The sequence below is a fragment of the Dicentrarchus labrax genome, unplaced genomic scaffold, assembly GCF_905237075.1.
Source record: "Dicentrarchus labrax unplaced genomic scaffold, dlabrax2021, whole genome shotgun sequence".
Taxonomy (NCBI): Eukaryota; Metazoa; Chordata; class Actinopteri; family Moronidae; genus Dicentrarchus; species Dicentrarchus labrax.
The window spans coordinates 23,304,095-23,325,196 of record NW_026136701.1 but is presented as its reverse complement, the minus strand read 5'-3'; the positions used below and the strand labels follow the sequence as shown (position 1 = coordinate 23,325,196).

Sequence of the window (21,102 nt, the reverse complement as noted above, 5' to 3'; positions counted from 1 at the left end):
TTAGTGATGCGGGTGGACAACCGTTAAATTGATGCAGAGCTGGTTCCCACACACTCACTCACACACACTGTCTGGTATGCTTTAAATGAGTTTGACGTCACACACACTTCTCAGCATCTCAGAAAAGATGTCATCAGGACATCCTTGTGGATCAGCAGCCCGAGGCTCAAACCTCCGTGTGTTAAACACCTAAATCACATGTCGTGCTTTGTCCCTTTCTAGAAAAAGATTGTTTTGTTGACAATGTGAACACACAGTATCGCACCTAACTGCATCAATCAAAATCAATAAGTAGCACCAAGTAAATCAACTAAGTAAATGTAAAGCAGTCTCGTATATAAGTATCTGAAGTGTAAATTTTAAATCAAAGAACATTTTAGTGTCCGTCATCGTTGCCACAATGGAAACTAAAATGATCGAGAGGATTTTAAGCTGTCAGCACCTCGTCTCACCGGGTTTAAGTAGGTATTTGAAGAGAGAATGATTAGGGAGGGTACTCATGACTCACAACGCTTGTCAGCAGTTTAGTAGAGGAGTATACTGACTGCATAATGTTCCCGTGAAGGTCTTCGTTATGCCGTAGAGAGGCGGTTGTCTTAACAAACGGGGCTGACAATCTCTCCAGCGTCCTGCTCTGATTTTTCACTGTCTACTTATGGACGGATCACAGTATAATTAATGAGATCTGAGCCTCTTGTTTCCCACATCAAGTGAAACATGGTACAAGGCTGTGGTGTATTTGCAGCATACTTTGTACTGCTTTTGGCTCTTGATCTAGTAGAGTTGGTAATCCATTTAACTTTAAATTATATTGTGTTTGTAAGGTTCAAGAAGTAACTCCAAAGAAATGTCCTTCTTTTTAATGCAGTTACACACTTTGACACTTTAAGACCTGCCCAGAACAAACACAACATTATGTTTGTCTGGGGTTAAATCAGGCTCAAAACTTCTGCATCCTCAGGCTTTCATTTCCTTTCTTAAGTGCTTTTTGACAGTACTTTTTGTAAGAGGGGAAAGTCTTTCTTATTTGCTGTCTCCATCTCGATTTTCCATCACAAATCCACTTCTTTAACCTCTATGCCGAACTTTTTTCAGTCTGATGTACCCCTGCAGTCCTGTCAGATGAACTCAAGTTCCGCTTCAACACCGCTTTTTATTCAACACTAATTATATAAAAGTAAAGTTTTCTAAGAGAGTCAGAAGCTGGTTTTTATTTCAACCATTTATCCAAAACAGCTAATTACCATTTTTAAATTAAAGGTCCCGTGTTTAACATTAAGGAGGATCTATAGGCAGAAATGAAATATAATATGCATAGCTATGTTTTCATTAGTGTTTAATCACCTGAGAGTTAGCTATTTCCACAGTCCATCCGTATTTTTTAGGTAATGATTTGAAGTGTTTATTCAGTAGTTTTAAAGTATCTATTTTCAATCATTTTAATGATCACTTTTAGCTCTTTAACTGTTCAAACTTCTCTGTTCTCTGTTAACTACATTTCTTCATTCACAACATGTTCAGGTGTTACAGATGAATTAATATGTGGATATATGTCTAAATCAAATCCTAATTTCGAGCACCCAGTAGCTTCTGCGGATGTTCCTCGCCTGTAATCCTATCATTGACCTGTCCTCATATTTTGTGTTTCCAGGTGGATTTGGGATTTCTCCGATTCGTCACGGCCATCGGGACGCAGGGAGCGATCTCAAAAGAGACCAAGAAGCACTACTATGTTCGCTCGTACAAAGTGGACCTGAGCTCCACCGGAGAGGACTGGGTCACCGTGAAGGAGGGCTCAAAGCAGAAGGTAATGATGAGTCACTGATGCTGTAACAACCCATAGCTATCTAATATTGATGAGTAATGAAGGACACTGCATTCTAATCAATGGGAACAGAAATGTGGGTGGCTGAATCAATGTTTTCCAAGGCTGACAGCCTTTGGCAGCATCCCTAATCTGAGCCTTGACTGAAATGAGTGCGCTGAAAGTCTGCTTTACATCCCACTTCTCTCATCAAAATCAGAATCCATTTCTTTGAAGAAACACTGGTCTGGAGGTTGTCTTAGCGACGGTGCAGAGATGAATCGATGCTTGAACATATTGACAGACGTTGTACATCACGTCAAGTCTCAACTGCAGTTAAATTGAGCCTTAAGAGATTTCCACTACGCTAAATTTGTCTTGAATGCTTCATGATGAACAGCCTCAATGTATGTCAAAATAAGTCAAACCAGATTCTACTTAAAGTCCTCCTCCATTCATAAATCTGTTTTTCTTCTTGTTCTTACAGTTGGATGTTTGAATGAAGGGAAACTTTAGGATGGAACACAGTTAGCATATTCATAGTGATGTGGAAATTATACTTTTTACATATAACATATCACACTTTTTTTTATTTGGAGGTAACAGAAAGGGAACTTTATCTAAATGTCATTCTACAACTCTGTTGTGAATGAAAATAAAATATCCTTGAACATTTGTTCCAATCATACTATTTGTATTTATGTCTTAATGCCTGGAGGGATACCAGAAGTTTATTGTAGGCCATTTACAGTCAGCTGATTATTCCACAACATTAGCTATTCATGCAGTATTTTCAGGCAATTTGAATAAAAGCATACAGTAGATTTGAGCCAGAGGAATATAATGTAGGCTACTGTCATACATAAAGAAAATACCCTGAAAGGTCAGTGATTACAAGTCTTTATAACCACATGCTGTTTCAAACAACACTGCAGCTGTGGCTTTTATGTGCATCAATACAGTATTTAGACACACTGTTGTCATGTGCAAGCTCAATACACAAAAAGCATTTCTAACAGTAGTATTAGTCGTTGCAGCAGAAGTAGTACTTGGAATACTAACAATCGCAGTAGTTGCAGTATAAGTGGTAGTGTAGTAATAATAATGGAGATAGTAGTAGCCACAGCAGGTGACACAGCATCAGTAGTAGTAGTTGTGGCAACACCTGCAGCAGTACCAGCTCCCATTTCAGTAGCATTGCAAATAGTAGAGACTAAGGTGGTGATTGTTGTAATAGCAGTGATAATAGTAGTAGTTTTAATAGCAGCAGTAGAAGCAGTATTACAGTTGTCCTGAGTAGTACTGGTGGTGGTACTCAATACCTGTATAGCAACAGTAGTAAGTTAGTAAAGTAGTACTGATAATATTTGTAACAAAAAGTATGGGTAACAGAAGCATTCATTTCCATTTTTTTTCCTATTTTTTCTTATCATCAGATCTTTCAGGGGAACCACAACCCAACAGATGAGGTTCACGCCTACCTCCCCAAACAGACTCTAGCTCGCTACATCCGCATCCGTCCCATATCCTGGGAGCAAGGCATCTGTATGCGCTTTGAGATATACGGCTGCAGAACATCAGGTAACGTTAGCAAACTCATACTGTACATGATATGAGGCTTCACTCCCAGCATTGAACTCATGATGCATTGTTTTATGTTCTTCAATAACTCCGGCACATCCTGTGAGTGCTGGAATACACACACATCCAATATTTTTTAATACATTTGCAAACTCTAAGCCTACGTTGTAAAACTTACTTTAACAAACGTAAAGTTGGCTTTCGTAACATTTTACAAAGATAAATGTTCTTTTACAGACTTTAGATGCATTTTTACAAACACTAAATGTATCCTTACGAAGGGAATTCATAAATAAAGTAACGCAAACACCTCTCATGAGATGAACTGAGTGAGGGGTTGATCTGCCCCATGGCCCCGGCCGGCTGTCCTTTTCGGACCGTACTCCCTTTTGTTTTCTCACTTTTGCACATCGTGAATCAAACGAACATCTTTTTGGCTGCCTGATGAGAATCTCCTGCTGCTCTCTGTTGATTTAAAATAATCACCACTTCCAAGGCGAGCGCAAACTCCCACAGAAGGACACCGTTATTCATTACAGAGGAGCAGAGGAAATCATGCTGCCTCATTACTCATCCTCTAACATTATATAAACCTTAGTCCTTGATGTGCTACAAGCAACTCTCAGTAGGAGAGCTCCATAAAGTAGATATTAGGCCCTTACTCATAGGAGAACAGGCTGTAGAGTGCTAGACAGGTGATTCAGGAGATATAATGACACAGCTGGGAAAGTGTGTGTTTGGTGTGCGAGTGCTGAACGTGAAACAGAACATAAACTTAAACCTCATCTTGACCTGAATTTATTCCAATTTCCTTAACCAAACTCCTAATCCAAAACATACAATTTAAAGAAGTGATCTAATACATGAAAGACAAGCTCACTTTTGCCCATGTAACCCATTTTTTCTCTCCCCTGGAAGGACATTTGGTACTCATAAACGCAGAAACACACATGAAGACACACAGACAGTACTGTGGGGGGCTTCCATAAAGAGCGCTGAGTAGCTGTAAATTCACATTATGGAAGAATTTACATCCTCAGGAGCTGTTGTTAAGCTGCAGATATAACTCTGGAAGCATTTGTCAAATACAAATATCACACTGAGACCGTGACTGTTTGAGCCCGGATATTAGATCTAGCTTGTTGTGGATAATGGATTTAACTTGGCTCGCAGTGACCAGACCATTGTGTCCACATATTTTAGAGTTTCATTAAGTTTTCTTATTCCGAGAAAACTAAACGCACAGCTAAAGCCTCTCAATTATCCAGTCATTTTCCCAGTACATTCCCTAGTACTTGAACAACACTGGGGAAAGCAGACTGGCCTGGTTGTTCAACAGATTGTCTTGTAGCCTGAAGGCCACATGTATCATCCCTTTCAACAGGCGAGTCTGTCAGTGTCAAGTGAACCATGAGACAAGACTTTGAACCTCCAACATTTGCCAAAGACTCTGCTACCAGCTGCTTCGAGGCTTCTGACAACGTATACTCATGTAATTCTCAGATGGACATGCAAAAAAGCACAAATTCCGCATTGTCGTATAGTATATCCTGTTGTTTTAATAGCACTAGTTGTAAAGTAACCTGAATGGCTGGCTGAGTTTATGTGAAGGCTTTACCGTAGGTACAGAAGATAAAATACGAGGTTTTCCTCCTTTTTGGTCAGAGGAGTTTTTCCTCATGTGAATCTGAGGTCGAGGAATAGAGGGTGTCGTATGTTGTATAGATAGTAAAGCCCTTTTTGATTATGGTCATATAAATAATTACTTGGCTTGACTTGAGCCTGGAAGTCGCGCCAGGGTCAACTTTTCTCGCCAGAGTCTGAGAGAAAAGTTCAGCTTGGCTCAACTTTCCGTGCATCATGTCATCCAGCGCGGTGCTGTTTTGCCCAATCAAGCACACGTTCCTGGTAGATTGCTTTGTTAGATTGCTTTGTAACACTAACAGTGTTTCTCTACTGTTTCCCTCCTGATAACTTCCCAGCGTCCCTCCTCTGAATACGATAACCTGCTGTGCAGTGTTCTGGCTTTTGATAATCCTTCAAACTGATGGATTTGCTACTCAAACTAGACTTACTGGATCATATTTCATCCTCTCACCGGCACCTGAAGCAACGCAGCCCTTAGAATTAGTTTTGATTGGCTGTTTTTTTCATTCTGGACACCCACTAAGAAGTATTTTGACGCAGTGTTCTTGTTGGCCTTCGAAACAGTAGTAGCAGTAGGTAGTCGGTCAGAGTTAGGGGTGCTGAGAGAAAGTCCGTCTCTAAATGACATCATGCTAAATGTATGACATTGAGAGTTTTTGGATAAATTTGAATAGTTGGGATAATTTATAGCATATTAAATCTTTGTTAATAACATTTCAGATACATTTTATAACTTTTTAGTGGATTGAACAGATAAGAATACAAGGTTAAACCCCTTTTTCTGCCATAAACACCAGTGTACACATGTAAATCCCAGGAAAAAGGGAAAAGGACAGGCTAGATTTTCCAGCAACCATGAGTAGGAGAAGTAGTAATACTAAAGCACAGATACAGTCATGCATGTTTGCTCTCCATGGTCACGTCCATTTTGGAGTATGGAGAATCATACCAGTGCTAGTGGCTGCATCTGTATTAATAGTACACAAGTAGCCAACAATACAGTAATTCACTCAAAACAACAATACATGCTTATACACACAAAAAGCTACATCATTCCACGTTCAGCTTAAAAAAACTCCTCCCAGAGATGATAAATTAGTCTTTGGTGTTTTTACTCTTAACTTAACACTGTAGCTGCGCCCAGAGGGCATCAACTAAAACCGCTGACTAAAGCAGTGACAAGATAAGGATGACAGTAGCCTTTCTTATCATACTCTACGCCTTTCAAAAGTTTCTTATCCAACAGTGTTTCCCTCTTTCTCTCTCTCTCTCTCTCTCTCTCTCTCTCTCTCTCTGCACAGACTACCCATGTTCAGGGATGCTGGGGATGGTCTCAGGTCAGATCTCAGACGCTCAGATCAATGCCTCGTCGTATGCTGACCGGGGCTGGGTGGCTGAAAACGTCCGCTTATTGACGGGGAGATCGGGCTGGACTGGGCAGCAAACCAAGCAGCCCTTCAGAAACGAGTGGCTACAGGTGGGTTTTATACTGAACATTGAAAGTTTAGTGACAGGGAATAGCCATACTTTGTATTTTTTAGGGTGTAATGGGTTTGTTTCATTTCTGCTGCAAGAAACAGTTTATTGAACCAAAAAAGAACGGAACAATCACTTATGAATAGTCTATGTATCAGTCAGTGAAGTCTGCTATCATCGTTTGTCCCTAAAGTCAAATCAACCGTTTTGCCCTTTCTCGTCGTCCCTGGCAGGTGGATCTGGGCCAGGACAAGATGGTGAGCGGCGTGGTGATCCAGGGAGGGAAACACCGCGACAGGAACGTATTTATGAAGAAGTTTAGGGTGGGCTACAGCCTGGACGGAGTGGACTGGACCATTGTCAAGGAGGACAACACCACCAAGCCCAAGGTTGGTTCAACACGTGCATACATAATGTGCATTCAACCTGCGTTTGACACACGTGGTTCCACGCACATTACTGCTAAAATGATACAGAATCACAGAACTAAAGGTTGGATCAGTCAACATCTTTCTCCAGAGTGACTTACCCCACCTTTAAATCCTCATCCCTAAGACATGTGTCCGTCTGTCTAGTAGTTTCTGACCCCAAGTTGAGAGAAAGGTTGCCTTTTTAGATCGGCTGCTGACTCAGTTTTGACTCATGTGACTGTGTTGATCTGAAAGTTGTATCAGCAATACGGTTATCAGTCTTTGTATTTGTGTATTTAAAACAGTAGATGTTTATACACCACTTTTAGAATTAGTACAGCAAGAAGTGGTCGTCAATAGTTGTATTTATCTGAAACATAGCTTATTGTGCTGTAGATTCATTAGTGAGCAAATGAGAATTCAACTAAAAAGCTTGTAAGATGTGAAACCTTCTTTTTTCATCCACTTTTGGCTCGTCCTCTCTTCCCTTCTGTATCATACTGTATCCATGCTGTCTGCCTCGTTCAATGACAGTATGTTGATGCAGGCCAACACAGATGAACAGGAAGTAAATTATACAGGAGACAAATAAAAGGTTGTTGACATGAAATAAACCTCCCCTTACTGTAATCTGTAATTCCTGGAGGCCATCAGACAGACGCTCGACTGGCCGCATAGCGCCGCTCCTGGAATGAAATGTTTTAGTACCCAAATTACAGACTACTATTCATATGAGCTCTGACTGAGCTGTTTGTTGGATGCTTTTGTCTGACGCGCTCAACAGAACCTTGACACAAGGAATGATTAAGCTTTCAAATGTAAATTGGGTTGTTGTAGGAGCAAATAATATTACAGGTAAGAAATACAGACTAGAAAATGAAATATAAGGTTTAAGAGGATTTTTTATTGATTCCTTTATCCATTACTTTTCTACAGTCAATATTTAGCCTTAATAACACCCCCAAAAATACCAAAACAATATGTAAAATCACATTTCTGAACCTGACTTAATTGAATTTATTGGATTTACTCACTAAAATCTTAACAACTGCTGTAATCCAGATAAGAAAATGGAGGAGCTGATAAAAAAACATTAATATATTCATCTGAGTCACCTTCCATTATTGCTGTGTGTTCACAACAATTATGCTTTTAGAGCTCCAGGAGCAATTTGCCAGCGTCCTGCCAGCTGCCACCTCCTCTTTGTGTTCTTCATTCAATATCAAAGGCACTCTGTAGTAAAGACAGAAATACACAACATTATTTCAGGTATCAGGTCTCTAGGAAAAAAAGCTAAACTTGTTTTTAAGCGGTGCATTCAAAATGTAACAATTTGCATCTTTCTGTTTTTTTTGTCATTATAATTATATTCACAATAACCCTTTTTGATTCATTCTACTCCCCCACTGAAACAAAGCCTACGCTGTTGTAAATTACTGTGAATATATCAGTCAGTTAGCCATTAATGTCACTTTGTAAACGGACGAATGTTGTTCTTTTTTTAGCTTTACTGTAGAATCGATCAGCTGAAACCGTTTCCACAACATACATATCTCACAGAATCATCTGGTTTGAATAAACAGAGGAACAATTGTGTGGTTGAAATGAGTTGTAATGGCCTCAATGGCTGAACAAATGAGGACAAGAGCGCCACCTGCACCTTCACCAGAAAATGTAAAGAAGACACTGCAGTCACAACACATTACATTGAACATTTTAAGTAAAACTAAAAAAAAAAGTCAACATGGATACTTAATGAAGCAGCTTTTACTGGTATTTTTTAAGTGACAGAAGTTACAGAAATATTCCTGATTTTGTACTTTTTAATATGTATTTTCTTAATAAAAATGACCAAATTAAGTCAGTATCACTTTTACTGAAGCTACTTTTTTAACTAAATTGAGTTGGTTTTACTTTAAATGTTTGACGTGATCAGTTTCAACAATGTTTTGAGTTAAATTAATTTATATGGTTTCATGGAGCTTTCAGTACGAAACACAGAGACAAGATAAAAAAAAATATCACAGACTCAGATCACCACTAGTAAATATGAGATCCCACCAGTCTTGGTCCTCTAACCCTTCTTGGCGATTGGTGCGACTTTGATTCTGATCCTCAAGAGGAAATTCATGTCATTGCTTTCAAGACCCCACTTCCTCTCCTCGGCTGGCCCTGTTGGTGCCACTTCCTCCTCTATGTGTTCCAGATGGCAGGGCGGAGGACGAGGTTAGCCATCAGACTCCTGCTGATTTACTGCAGACGGAGATCTACATGCTCCTCTGTCCCTTCACTCCACCTCTCTGCTCTGTTTCCTGTGTCTTTTTATAAAGCCTCTTCAAAAGATCTAGGCAGGAAGGTTCAGGAAGGTCCCTGGCTGGTACATGCGTTTATACATGCCTCAGCTCACACACTGTACACACTGTATGCTCACGTATGTGCACTGTGTGCTCGTGCATAAACAGAAGAAGAGACTTAAATAAGCAGAAACACCAATTTAGACATGTGTTTTATATAACATGTGATTATGTGCTACACAGTAGGTTGAGGAACATTTAGGGAGTTACATTTAGAATAAGAGTGAATTTGAATTGTTGTTAACTCAACCTGATGTATTCAGGTTCAGTTTGGAGCTGAACTCTATTTAATTTTATTATAATTATTGATTTTATGATTCATCCCACATCAGTAGGCCTGACAATTACACGTGAATAAACATGTTTTGGTGTATAAAGTGCTGAACACTGAAAAATAACAAAATCGTGTGTACTTAAACCTACTGTTGCTTAAAATGAATCAGTTTATGGGTGCGGTGTTGGTACACGTCCCACACAGAGACACAGAAACGGAAACGACAATGCGTTAAAAATGGGGTAATTACACTTTACAGGTAAGTTTTGCAGAAATAGCGATGTAATTTGGCACTTACTTTAACTAAAAAGTTAAATTTCCTTAAAAGAACAGCTCAATTTAAACCCAAGTAAATATTAATGCATTATTATGCATTTATTATAGAGTTATTTCAGATATCCTTGGCTCCAGATGTAAAAGTCTCATTAATTTTTCCCATAGATAATATTACATCTCACAGTTGGAGTTCCTGTTCAGCTTTGATCAGCATGAAACTCCCCGAGCTAAATCATCATTACAAAATAACTAAATAATTAAAAAGAACCGTGTTAGAAACTATCTCTCTTTGATAAAGACACTAAGGTACAGCTTGTGGAGAAACTTTGAGGAATACCGGTAACTACGACTCCCATGGTGCATTTCAGCAAAGAAAGAATCCAATCAGCGAGCTTGGAAGAGGTGGAGGTGGAAGCTAAATATGAAGGTGCTGAGAAAACACAACAGATGTTAAAAACTAAAAACTAAACCATAAAAATAGAATAAAACAAAAAATTTATCTTCATCAAAGGGGCATTAAAAAAGACAGTTCAGTACACACACAACATAAATAATGAGAGTTAGCATATAGCATTGATCTGATTGGATTTTCAATCCTGTTTATTTGTAATGTAAACAGGTAAAATAATCCCTTTTTTATTATTATTTATTGTCAAAAACAAACAAAAGAAGAAGCTAAAGAGTTAGCATTCTGTTTAGCATGTGCCACTGTAGTTCCACGCAGGCAAAGAGAACAACTTTTTGTGTATTTTGTTTTGTTCCCTTTTTGCACACATGGTCACATCCTAGCCACGCCCAAAATGCCACACAGCAGCCTGGGATAAATCAGGCAAAAGGAAGCCTCAGCGGTTCAGACAGGCAGGAGTGCTTTTGGTGTTCGGTGTCCGACCACTTGACTCCCAGTGTGACGGAAACCATTTTCATCTGTGCTGTTTCCATGTCGGACGTATGAAAGGATGGCCTCTGGTTGTGATTTCCCCCGGTGTTTGCTTTTGTTTCCTCTCTTCATTCGGTTTAAACTTCTTATCAAACTGTCCAACGCTGGATCAGAAACAGATTTACATCAGAACAGTATACGTTATTGTGTGTTTTATTCCCGTTCAGCGCCCGAGGATGGGCTTCACAGCGCAATTAGTGGTTTTCCCAGCAGGAAGAGAGCAGTCAGATTTGCCCATTTCTTTCTGTCATTTACATAATGACACTGTGATTTATTCAGAAAAAGAAAATCATTCTTAGCTACAGTTTCTGGAAAAGGATTTCCTAATGTTCAACGCAATATAGCCTAACATTACATTGTAGTGCTTTACTGATCTGTGAACACTGTTTTCTGATACTCTGGGCTACATAAAATCAACTCAAGCGACTATTTGCAGTTAGAAATTGGATCAGACAGAGAGTGTACCAACTTCAGTCAACAGTCTCTCATTACTTTTCCTTAAAAAAAAAAACTAATTATACAGTTAATTTAATGTTAAAGCCTCTGTAAGAAATGTGTCTACCAGGCTCTGATATGTCTCTCTTGTCTTCTGCCTCAGATATTCTCCGGGAATCAGAACCACGACACCCCAGAGCTGAGGTCGGTGGGTTCCCTCCTGACCCGCTTCGTCAGGATCTACCCAGAGAGAGCCACCAACGAGGGCCTGGGCCTCCGACTGGAGCTGCTGGGCTGTGAACTGGACGGTGAGTGTCCATGCGTTGACTTCATATGAAATGTTGTTTAAAAGAACTTGAACCAACATTTTTCTTTCAAATACAGCAGGTTAGGTTAGTTTCATAAAGAACATTGAGTGTTTTGGTATTTTTATCATAATATAGTCCAGGATTCTTGTAATATCCATCATTTAGTGTTTACATGAACATTTTTTGATCTTTAACTTATATATTATAATAATAATATCTAATGATTGAACTTAAAGGGAATTCACAGGCCTACTCTATGTATCTAAAACCTTTATTTATTGCCAAACAATAACAAGAAGGGCGAGTATAAACTGTCAACCCCAAGGCAATTTGTCTCGTCATATTACATTTTAATATTACAATATTACATGGAGGTTGATATTAAAGCAGAGCACTCCTGTGGTTTCTGGCTTTGGCAGAGTTGTTCTTGGTCGAGAATAAGTGCTCAGCTCAGCTTTCACAGACTGTTACAAATAACATACAGAAAGGCAGCTGGGTTAGAGGAAGTGATGCTTTCCTTAAGATAGCTCTTACTGCAGCTGCATATGGGGTTTTCAATCAGTCATCTTCACACTAATATGGACAAACTTAAATTAGGAATGATCCTTTTAGAATATTTAACTCCATATTAGCACCTGTCAACACCTGAAACCACATTCTTCAAACTTAAAGAACCAGTGTGTAGGATTTAGTGGCATCTAGCAGTGTAGTTGCAACTTCCTCACCTCACCCTCCCCTTCTAAGCACGAAGGAGAAACTATAGATAGATAGATAGATAGATAGATAGATAGATAGATAGATAGATAGATAGATAGATAGATAGATACTTTATTTATCCCGAGGGAAATTCAAGACCACACAACCACAATAACACTGTATGGCATCTCATGATCATGGGACTTTGCATCAGCATTGATTTGGGGCTTTCAACTACAACATTTCTCACCACCAAAAACATTCAGCGTGTTCTCAAGGGGATACATTCAAAAACTGCAGTCTTGCATAGACAACAGCGTTTTTCAAAAACAGTGAGATAAGACCAGCAGGTTATATTATGTATGTCAGTGTCATGTGAACCATTTTTAGATAATTAGCTAATACCCTTCTGTCAGTGTTCTTTGAAAATGATGGAAAGCCACTTGTAACAACGTGTAAAAAGCCAACAAGGCGTCTATGATGAGTGTCCACACACCAGGGGCGAGTGTTTTCTGTGTAAGCCTATACAACAACAGCATCAAAGCACATCACTACTTCTGTCAGCACTTTTCCATTGTACTTTAAATAATGTTACACCACATGGGCAGTGTGTATGTGTGTGTATTGCCCTAAAGTCACAGGGGGCCAATAGTGGGCTTCAGTGCAAATGCCAAAATTGTTGGAAAAACCACTGTAAAACATTGGTGCAAAAGTCAGATGTTCAACATGCAAACAGCACTTTCAGATGCATTTGCATTAATGCGTTGTTGGCCTCAGTCAGCCAACCAATCAGCCATTTAAACAGTGAACTGCTGCTTACACTTCAGGCTGCTTATCTGCACTTTAATGAGAGAGTGAGGAGAGCGAGCACATGAAAGGCTGACGCATGCCATGGCAGGCTACTATCTCTACCGCTGCAGTGGTCAGAGCTGGATGGTGTGTGTGTGTGTGTGTGTGTGTGTGTGTGTGTGTGTGTGTGTGTGTGTGTGTGTGTGTGTCAAAAGAGAGATACGAGGACTCGACCTCCAACAGTAGGTGAGGGAGGAACAGATGAAGGGAGGAGGGAGGCTCTCTGGAGTATCTGGTTGCCCTGTAGGGAGAATAAGATAAGGATCAGTCAAAGCAGGAGAGAGATTGCAGAGTAGAGGATGAGAGATGTGTGTGTGTGTGTGTGTGTGTGTGTGTGTGTGTGTGTGTGTGTGTGTGTAGAGAGAGAGAGAGAGAGAGAGAGAGAGAGAATTGGATGGAATAAGAGCAGGAGGGACAAGATGAGAGAGAGATGAGAGAAGTAATGGAGATAAGGAGATAAACTTCACCTTACAGGGGGATTTCAGGAGGTCCTGGTCTTGGAACTAACTCCTAAGAAGTTACCCTAATAACCCTAACCCTAAAAAAAACTTTAAAAAGTTTGGGGGTCTCAGCAGCACAGAGACTGCGACAGACCTGCTGAATTTTGGAGGCACCACAGATGGCACTGGAGATAAACAATAGAACGATTAAGTGAGTGTGTGTGTGTGTGTGTGTGTGTGTGTGTGTGTGTGTGTGTGTGTGTGTGTGTGTGTGTGTGTGTGTGCGAGAGAGAGAGAGAGAGGGTGAAAGGAGTGAGAGCAAAAGAAAAAAAGAGAATAAAAAGGGGGAAAAGAAACTCTGTGGTTTTTGAAGCAGTGTGTCTGTATTTGTCCCAGATGAACAGAGTTTCCTTTCAGGAAAGAACAAAGCTGCTAAGAGCACATACATACACACACATTTGTACATACTCAAATATTATGCAAGCACATGTGTACACTGGAAAAGTCGTACAGATGCATATATAGACACTTTAAGCCCACACACACAAACATACACGTTAGCAATCCTGTACTATACAATTATCCAAATCATACCCCTCTCATACCTCACTGAGGCAGTTTATCTCTTCATTAACGTACATAATGATAAAGCTCTGACCTCAAGTGCTGTCAACAGCTAAACAAGCTGATTCCAGACTATTAAATAATCAAAATGTACTAAAGTTGATATTAAAAGCCTTTTTTTTTAATACAAGGTGCTAGATGTAAGATCAGTGAAGTAGCAGATCCTTTTGGATTCATTGAACGACTGTCTCAAAAAGTCTCTTCCTGTTGCCACAAAAACATTGAAATGCCAACTGAAGCTCACAACAACACAAGAGAAACTAACAAGCTCACAATACGCCTGCAGATCAGTTTCAGCAGTTTAATCAGGGTAGGTCTTTTTTTTTTGTTATTGCCGATGCTGCTTCAAGCTTCGAGTTAAATCATCTCCTTACATCCACGCTGCTGCGAGAGCAAACCTCCATCCCACTCAAAGCGTTGCAAACACGTTTCCTTACAAAGTTTAATTACATGCACACCATCTGTGATTTTTACATAGCCTACATATGCTAATTCAAGTTCAATTTGCTTCATTTGCATAAAAACACATCACCAGACATCGACTGTATGGTAGAATTTAACAAGATACAAGAGCGTCTGTCAGTATTACTTTGGTCTTTGATGGGAAACAAGAGTGTCGGTTCTTCAGTCTTCAGAAAAATGGAGGCACTTGAGTTTTGCAGGATTATCAACGAGAGTATCTGGTATTCAACCTGATATCTCTTGCGTAGGTAATGCAAGGCCAAAGGTCTTATGATGTTATTAAAATTTGGCTAAATTTAACATCCCTTTCATTTCAAAACTGCTCAGATGCCCTTAACAGTTTCATTAGATCCCTCTTCTTCCTTTCTTTAAGGATTTTCTTTTTAGAACAAAAAGCCCCAGGAACATAGGATCAAAGGTCTTCTTCTGCACAGTCCTGTTTGCATTTACACCACATATTAGGAGCTGTGAAGATCAGGTTACTGATAACAGCTGTGGTTGACACGCTTTTTTTCCCCTTTGTTGTTGTTCTTTGGGGTTTGTTTGCAATGAGGAGCAACACTTGAAGACCTGTTTCCAAAGTAACACTGATCTGCTCGTTATTTTTAAATTAAAGGTTTCCTGTTTGCTTTCCCACCGCAACTTAAGAATCATGAAGATTGGGTTTTTAAAGCAGCGATGAGCAGCTCAGTTCCCTTTTCTTGTTATTTTTCTGCCAAAGCAGTTTTTTGTTAAAGATTGTTTTGTTAAGTTTTGTTTTTCTTGTTTGCCTTTGCTCAGTTAGCTCATTTAACGCTGCAAACTCTGCCATTATAGTTCTTAGACATCAGAAAATAGTGCTCATTCAGCAGGGACTTTTTTGGTGGCACCAGTTAATTTTAGACCCTGGTTCCTCCTGTGGAAAGGGAAGTAAAGTTTTCTAAAAGAGGTTCCTCGGGTTCCTGGAAAAGTTCTTGCAGTGTAAAGGAAATGAATGTGTGAGCTAGTTATTCTTATTCTTTACTGTTGTTAAATGTATCCACTTTTTTCACTTTCTTTGTTGATATTTCTTTTTAATTGACTGAAAGAAATCGAATGTACTTGTGTGTGTCTGTGCAACTAGCAAACGTCGTTGACTTTGACTCTGACTGTTATCCATCTCTCTTTTTTTAGACATTACGACTACAGCACCTCCCACCACGCCTATCGCCTCCACACTTCCCATGACCACGTTCGGAGCGACCACCACTGCGCCGATCACCATCCCCGGCACGACCCAGACTACAGACTGTGAGGAAGGACAACAGGACTGTGGCGGCGAGACCGAAGCACCCGATGACTACGACACAGGGACAGGTAAACCTCCATCACTCAGTTCCCTCCTCCATGTCTGTATTTAGGATTTTATTTTTGTAGCACCACCCAAAGCGAAGATACGATGTTCTTTGGAGGCAAAGAAAACCTGCATCCTTTTTAATCGTAGCATCTCCTGAATTGCAGTGCAACCCGACACAAAAGCTTGGTATTGATTTCCCATAAACTGAGGTGTGTTGAGTATGTGTTGGCATCTGTGTGGGTGGGACAGAACCACACGACCTTTGAACCCACTCTGATTGTCCCATCTGTTTCATGCAGGAGTCGCCACAACGCTCAACCCCATCATGGAAATCCTACCAGGTGAGGCTGTCCACCACAATCTGCTTCCATGTTTACTCTTCTCATCTTTCATTTGTTCCTCTTCTTCTCCTCCTCTGATCTACTCACATTTTTCTGTCTTTATCTGTTATATTTTCTCATTTTTTTCACTTTCTCTACCCGTCATCCTCTCTTTCTCTCTTCTCTAAACTGCAGTAACTTTAAACTGGAGGTTTTACAAATAAATCAGCCAGCACAGGGTTGCCACATCAGTGTATTAATTCAACCAATAGTCCCATCATTCAGTGTCACCAACAGTACTGACCGCAGTCACAGAGAACAATGAAACTGACTTCTATGGGATTAAATGGCTTTTTCATTGCCCCAGTTCACAAATGAGCCCAATACTGCTCAGTGACTTGACAGCAGAGAGAAATGTTGATAAATTTGCCCTGAAAAATACATCTGCATTGTTTTTGATCATGTTTTTTCATCGCTCATGCCATTAAATCAAATTGAATTGAATTGCAAAGGGATGAATAAGAAAAGAAAGATACAGATATGCTGAGAGAAAGACAGAAACCACACACACACACACACACACACACACACACACACACACACACACCAAGAGAATAATTGATTCAGAAAAAAGTGAGAGGTAAAGAGACAGAAACCAAAAACAGCACGACACAAATCTCTTGTTCTCGCAGTTAAAGCGATAAAATAATGGTTATTTTATTTACCTCTACATTGCAAAGGTTTCAGATGCAGCAAAAAGTTTGTTTTATGATACTCAGGTGAGAAGATCTTTCTGGCTTGTGATGCCTCAAAGGTCCAGTGTGTAACATTTAGGAGGATCTGTTGGCAGAAAGGGAATATAATATTGATAGGTATGTTTTCATTAATGTATAATCATCTGAAAATACGTAAGAATCAGGTTTTTATTATGTTATTACTATTCTTTTGTGGAGTTTCTACAGTAGCCCAGAACAGACAAACCAAACACTGGCTCTTGATTGGGCCTGCGTTTTTCACCACTATAGTTTCTCCTACATGCTTAAAATGGGAGAGTGAGGGGAGGTGGTTGTAATCTGCAACTACACAACTTAGATACCCCTAAATCCTACACACTGGTCCTTTAAAAAGAAGCAATGTCTGCCTGCAACTCCTTCTCACAGGTCATGGACTTGGTTGTATGCATAAGTTATGATCAATTCAACTAAAAAGTGTTTTTTCCGTCTCAGACTGCTTGATTTTAAGGATTTTTTAAGGCCTAAAGAAGTGAAGATATCCAATGTTTCACTAAGAAAATTAGAGAAAAGTCAAAAAATGAAACATCGTTTCTGTAGCAGAATGTATTTATAGGTTTGGGATCCACTACAATATGGTGATCTGATCAAGAAACCGACTCAGGGCATTTGAGGTTCAAACCTGTGCTATGTTGAAGTGGGTTCAGCAGCAGAAGGAATGGTGGGGAAAACATTAGACATGACATTTTTGACCAATTGCATACACTCTGCATTTAAAGCCAAAAGCAGCGGCGTGTTTGTCACCTAGCTTTATTTTCCGCATGAACATCTCAGCACCGTGTCACAGTTTATCTTCCCTTGTGAATACACCAAATTCAATCCATTTGTAAGTGAACTGCCAGCCGAAAGAAGGAGAGAGCGGGTGAATCGGCAGAAAAGGTAGGAAAATAAGACAGAGGAGAAGGAGAGTCAGTGAGAGGAACAGATAGACACAGCAAGAAGGTGAGGAGGATGAAGAGATAGAGGCAAAAAGAGAAGAATGGAGTTATAGTGAGAGCTGGAGAGAGAGAATAAAGGCCTCCTGGGTCTCAATTAGGCGAGTCGAAGCATCGCGTGAAGACAGCTTGAGGTCGGAGGAGTGTTACCAGCCCCACGGTCGTCCCTGCATCCTATTAGCCTCCCGGAAAACAACATGTCCAGTGTTCACAGACTTCTGCATTCATCTGGATGCTGTGGTGAACCTCTGCCGCCAGTCAACCGCTGGCACAGGCAGAAAGGGAGGGAGGGAAATGTAATTTATTTTTTTTTTCTCTGTTTGGGTTTTTTTCGGGGGGCCACATCCGCATGTTGGTGGCACCACGCCTTTCTCTGTGAAAGGTCCCTCCATTCCTCCCTGTCTCTCTCTTGATGTCCTGATCCCAAACACATGTACATGTTGGCGCTGTTTTCCATAAGCGGTGACGTCTTAGTTCCTGTGTTCAATTGAGGCTGTGCCCTGCAGCGCTTTACCAAGTATACAATTACAACTGTCTCTCAGTCGTTCTCACCCCAATCCATCTGCACAAGCCTTTTGTTTTGGCGCGATATGTTTTCCACCAGCTATACAGTTTATACTATGCATACAATACAGCAGGAACAGCTTTCTAATATTGATGTTACAAGACTTCCAGTTTCTTCTTCAGGCTGCCTCCTCTCCCCATGCAAAACTGAAGCCAGTTTAGTGGGTGAACACTGTCCATGATTATAGTTTTTAGCCTGTAAAACCGAAAATTGGTTGCCACACAGCAGCTTTTAGGAACTCCAGCCTCTAAGAGTCCAGCAGCTAACACTTTTTGAAACATTTGATGGTCTTTCTGGATAATTTCACAGGTTGTCCCTCCATGTCCAAAGGCAAAAGTGTTGCAGTTCCAAACTTGCCACAGGAGCCAGGAAAAAAGCCTTCTATCATAGTCTCCTCCTGGCTTCATCACACTGCCTCCTTCATCTCTCACATGTTTTTGTAATTTTTTTTTTTTTTTGCACAATGAATAATACAAATGAGTTGAACGGAGCACACAGTCTTTCCTCGGAGACTTCCAAAGGTGTTCTTCTCAGTTGTACGCACAAAATATACGAGAAAGAGTTGGTACAAAGGATGAAAAAAAGAGAACAAATAGTTTCTCACCTTCACACAGCAGGTCAATAAAGCTCTTCTGATTCCAGTGTCAGACAGAGGGTTTCAGACGCAGTTAAACAATCAGTCAAGCATTTCCATTTAAGCATAGTGAGGTCTTCACTGCGACAGCTAGAAATAAGAGTACAGGTCTCATTGATAAAAGTGCTTGGATATGATTCATTTTGAAGGATACTCATCCCTCTATGGTTGGTTTTTGAAACCTTTTCAATACCACAGTCTATATATCTATCTATATATATATATATATATATATCTATCTATATATATCTCCAGTGAGGGATCATCACTGGAAAGATCCAGTGATATAGACTTTATATCGTATCGTATCGCACTGACTGTGTCCAGGAGATCTTGGGTAGATAGCGTGAACCTCCACTCTCTTTTGTTCTTGTGGTTGAGCTTCCTGCTTTGGGGTGAAAAGAAGAGCCTGATAACACAGTGTGTTTCAGAGGAGACAACCGAGGGGGCTTAGTACAGACCAAAACATTTTAAGAAATGGGAAAAGGTTAACTAGTGTTGAACTAATCAGCAAATCGACAGAACAGCAAATAAATAAATACATTTATCATCTCTTTTCATCATAAGCTGAATCAGACAAAATAAGCAACTGAAAGTCGACACTTTGGGCTCTGGCATCTTGTGATGGGAAGGGTATTCTTCCTTTTTTCTGCTATTATATAGATCAACAATCTTATTATAGAACATATATATATTAGCTGATAATGAAAATAATCCTAACACAGTAAAACAGCTGACAATTTGAAGACTAACAGTCATGACTGTGTTGCATCTGCTTTGATCCATATTCTCCTGAAACTTCAGCTCATGTAAAAGCGCTATGAAACATCTCAACTGAAAACCTCCTTCATCACCAAACTCACTTCCAACTGCTCTTATCTCCTTTTTCTTGCAGCGTACGTGTGGTTCGCCTGCAACTTTGACTTCTCGTCGCTCTGCGGCTGGACCGAAGAGACCGGGATGGGGGCTGAGTGGCTGATCCAGACCAAGGGGGCTCCTGCCGTCCACAGAGGACCGACCCTGGACCACACAGGTAGGAGATGTGTGTTCACCTTTGTGTTCAAGGGTTTTGTTTAACCAGCAGCACTCGGCAGATGCTTTGGGAGAGCACGCTGTGGCTCTTCATGTTACTGCGCAGCTGTTGAAAGCTTGTCTGAACCTCTTTTGCTAGAAGATGGAATATTTTTAACTCCTGTACGCTTTAAATAACACGCTACAAGCTGTGCTGCTGGGAATTCACAACAGTGCCTCTTTTTTTAAATGAGGAAAAGATGCCTACAATGTAATAAGAAATTCCCGTCGGACACATAGCCTTATTCCTACTCTGAAGGACAAAGAGTTTGTGAACGTGGAAAACTATCAAAGTTGTGGTGTGGAGGCAGCGGGTCCATATTAATGGGAACTTCTCCAGGTATAAAGATATTCTGGTGACATTCATTCAGACTGGAGAGGCTGACCAGCTGAAGTTACATGAGGTTTGTTTTACTCATTTTTTTGTGGACTTCTCTAAGTAGATTTTCTACCCTCTTGGCATCCAATAATGTTCATTTTTTTAAGAGTTTGTATCAAAAACAAACTCTCTGCAGCAGTGCAGTTCAGCTTGTCTCCACACTTCATGACGGGGGGCGTGTGCAGAAAGAACACAGCCAGAAAGTAATCAGGTTAATAAGGTCAGAGCTGTTTTGACATGAGCATGTTTTACAGTACAAACTGAAGCAAGATTAAACTCAAGGACATCCTTGGTTTGTAATTCCCTTCTAAAAATTGTCTTTTTATAGGAAGTTTCCCTGAACTTTCAAATCAGAGTTCATACTGTTGTTTAGATTTTACAGTATAGTTTTTTGTGTTTTTATCTATGGTTTTCTTTATTTTCTGTGTCTTGGTAACCAGCGTCGGTTGGTTAGAATGGGACCATTGTGGATGAATAAATGTGACCTTTGACTGAACAGCAACGTTGTCTGGGCAATAA

General features: G+C 40.1%; 1 protein-coding gene across 4 annotated transcripts in view; it reads left to right on the top strand.

Moving 5' to 3' along the window:
• LOC127368552 (neuropilin-1a) overlaps positions 1 to 21,102 on the top strand; it is a 122,338-nt gene that overhangs the window by 53,094 nt on the left and 48,142 nt on the right. For all 4 annotated transcript variants that reach the window (XM_051409480.1, XM_051409489.1, XM_051409499.1 and 1 more), the window contains exons 7-14: positions 1,652 to 1,807; positions 3,241 to 3,385; positions 6,334 to 6,509; positions 6,742 to 6,897; positions 11,358 to 11,502; positions 15,726 to 15,908; positions 16,188 to 16,229; positions 20,029 to 20,166. In XM_051409480.1, coding sequence (XP_051265440.1) covers positions 1,652 to 1,807; positions 3,241 to 3,385; positions 6,334 to 6,509; positions 6,742 to 6,897; positions 11,358 to 11,502; positions 15,726 to 15,908; positions 16,188 to 16,229; positions 20,029 to 20,166 — 1,141 coding nt within the window. The remainder of the gene's footprint in view (positions 1 to 1,651; positions 1,808 to 3,240; positions 3,386 to 6,333; positions 6,510 to 6,741; positions 6,898 to 11,357; positions 11,503 to 15,725; positions 15,909 to 16,187; positions 16,230 to 20,028; positions 20,167 to 21,102) is intronic.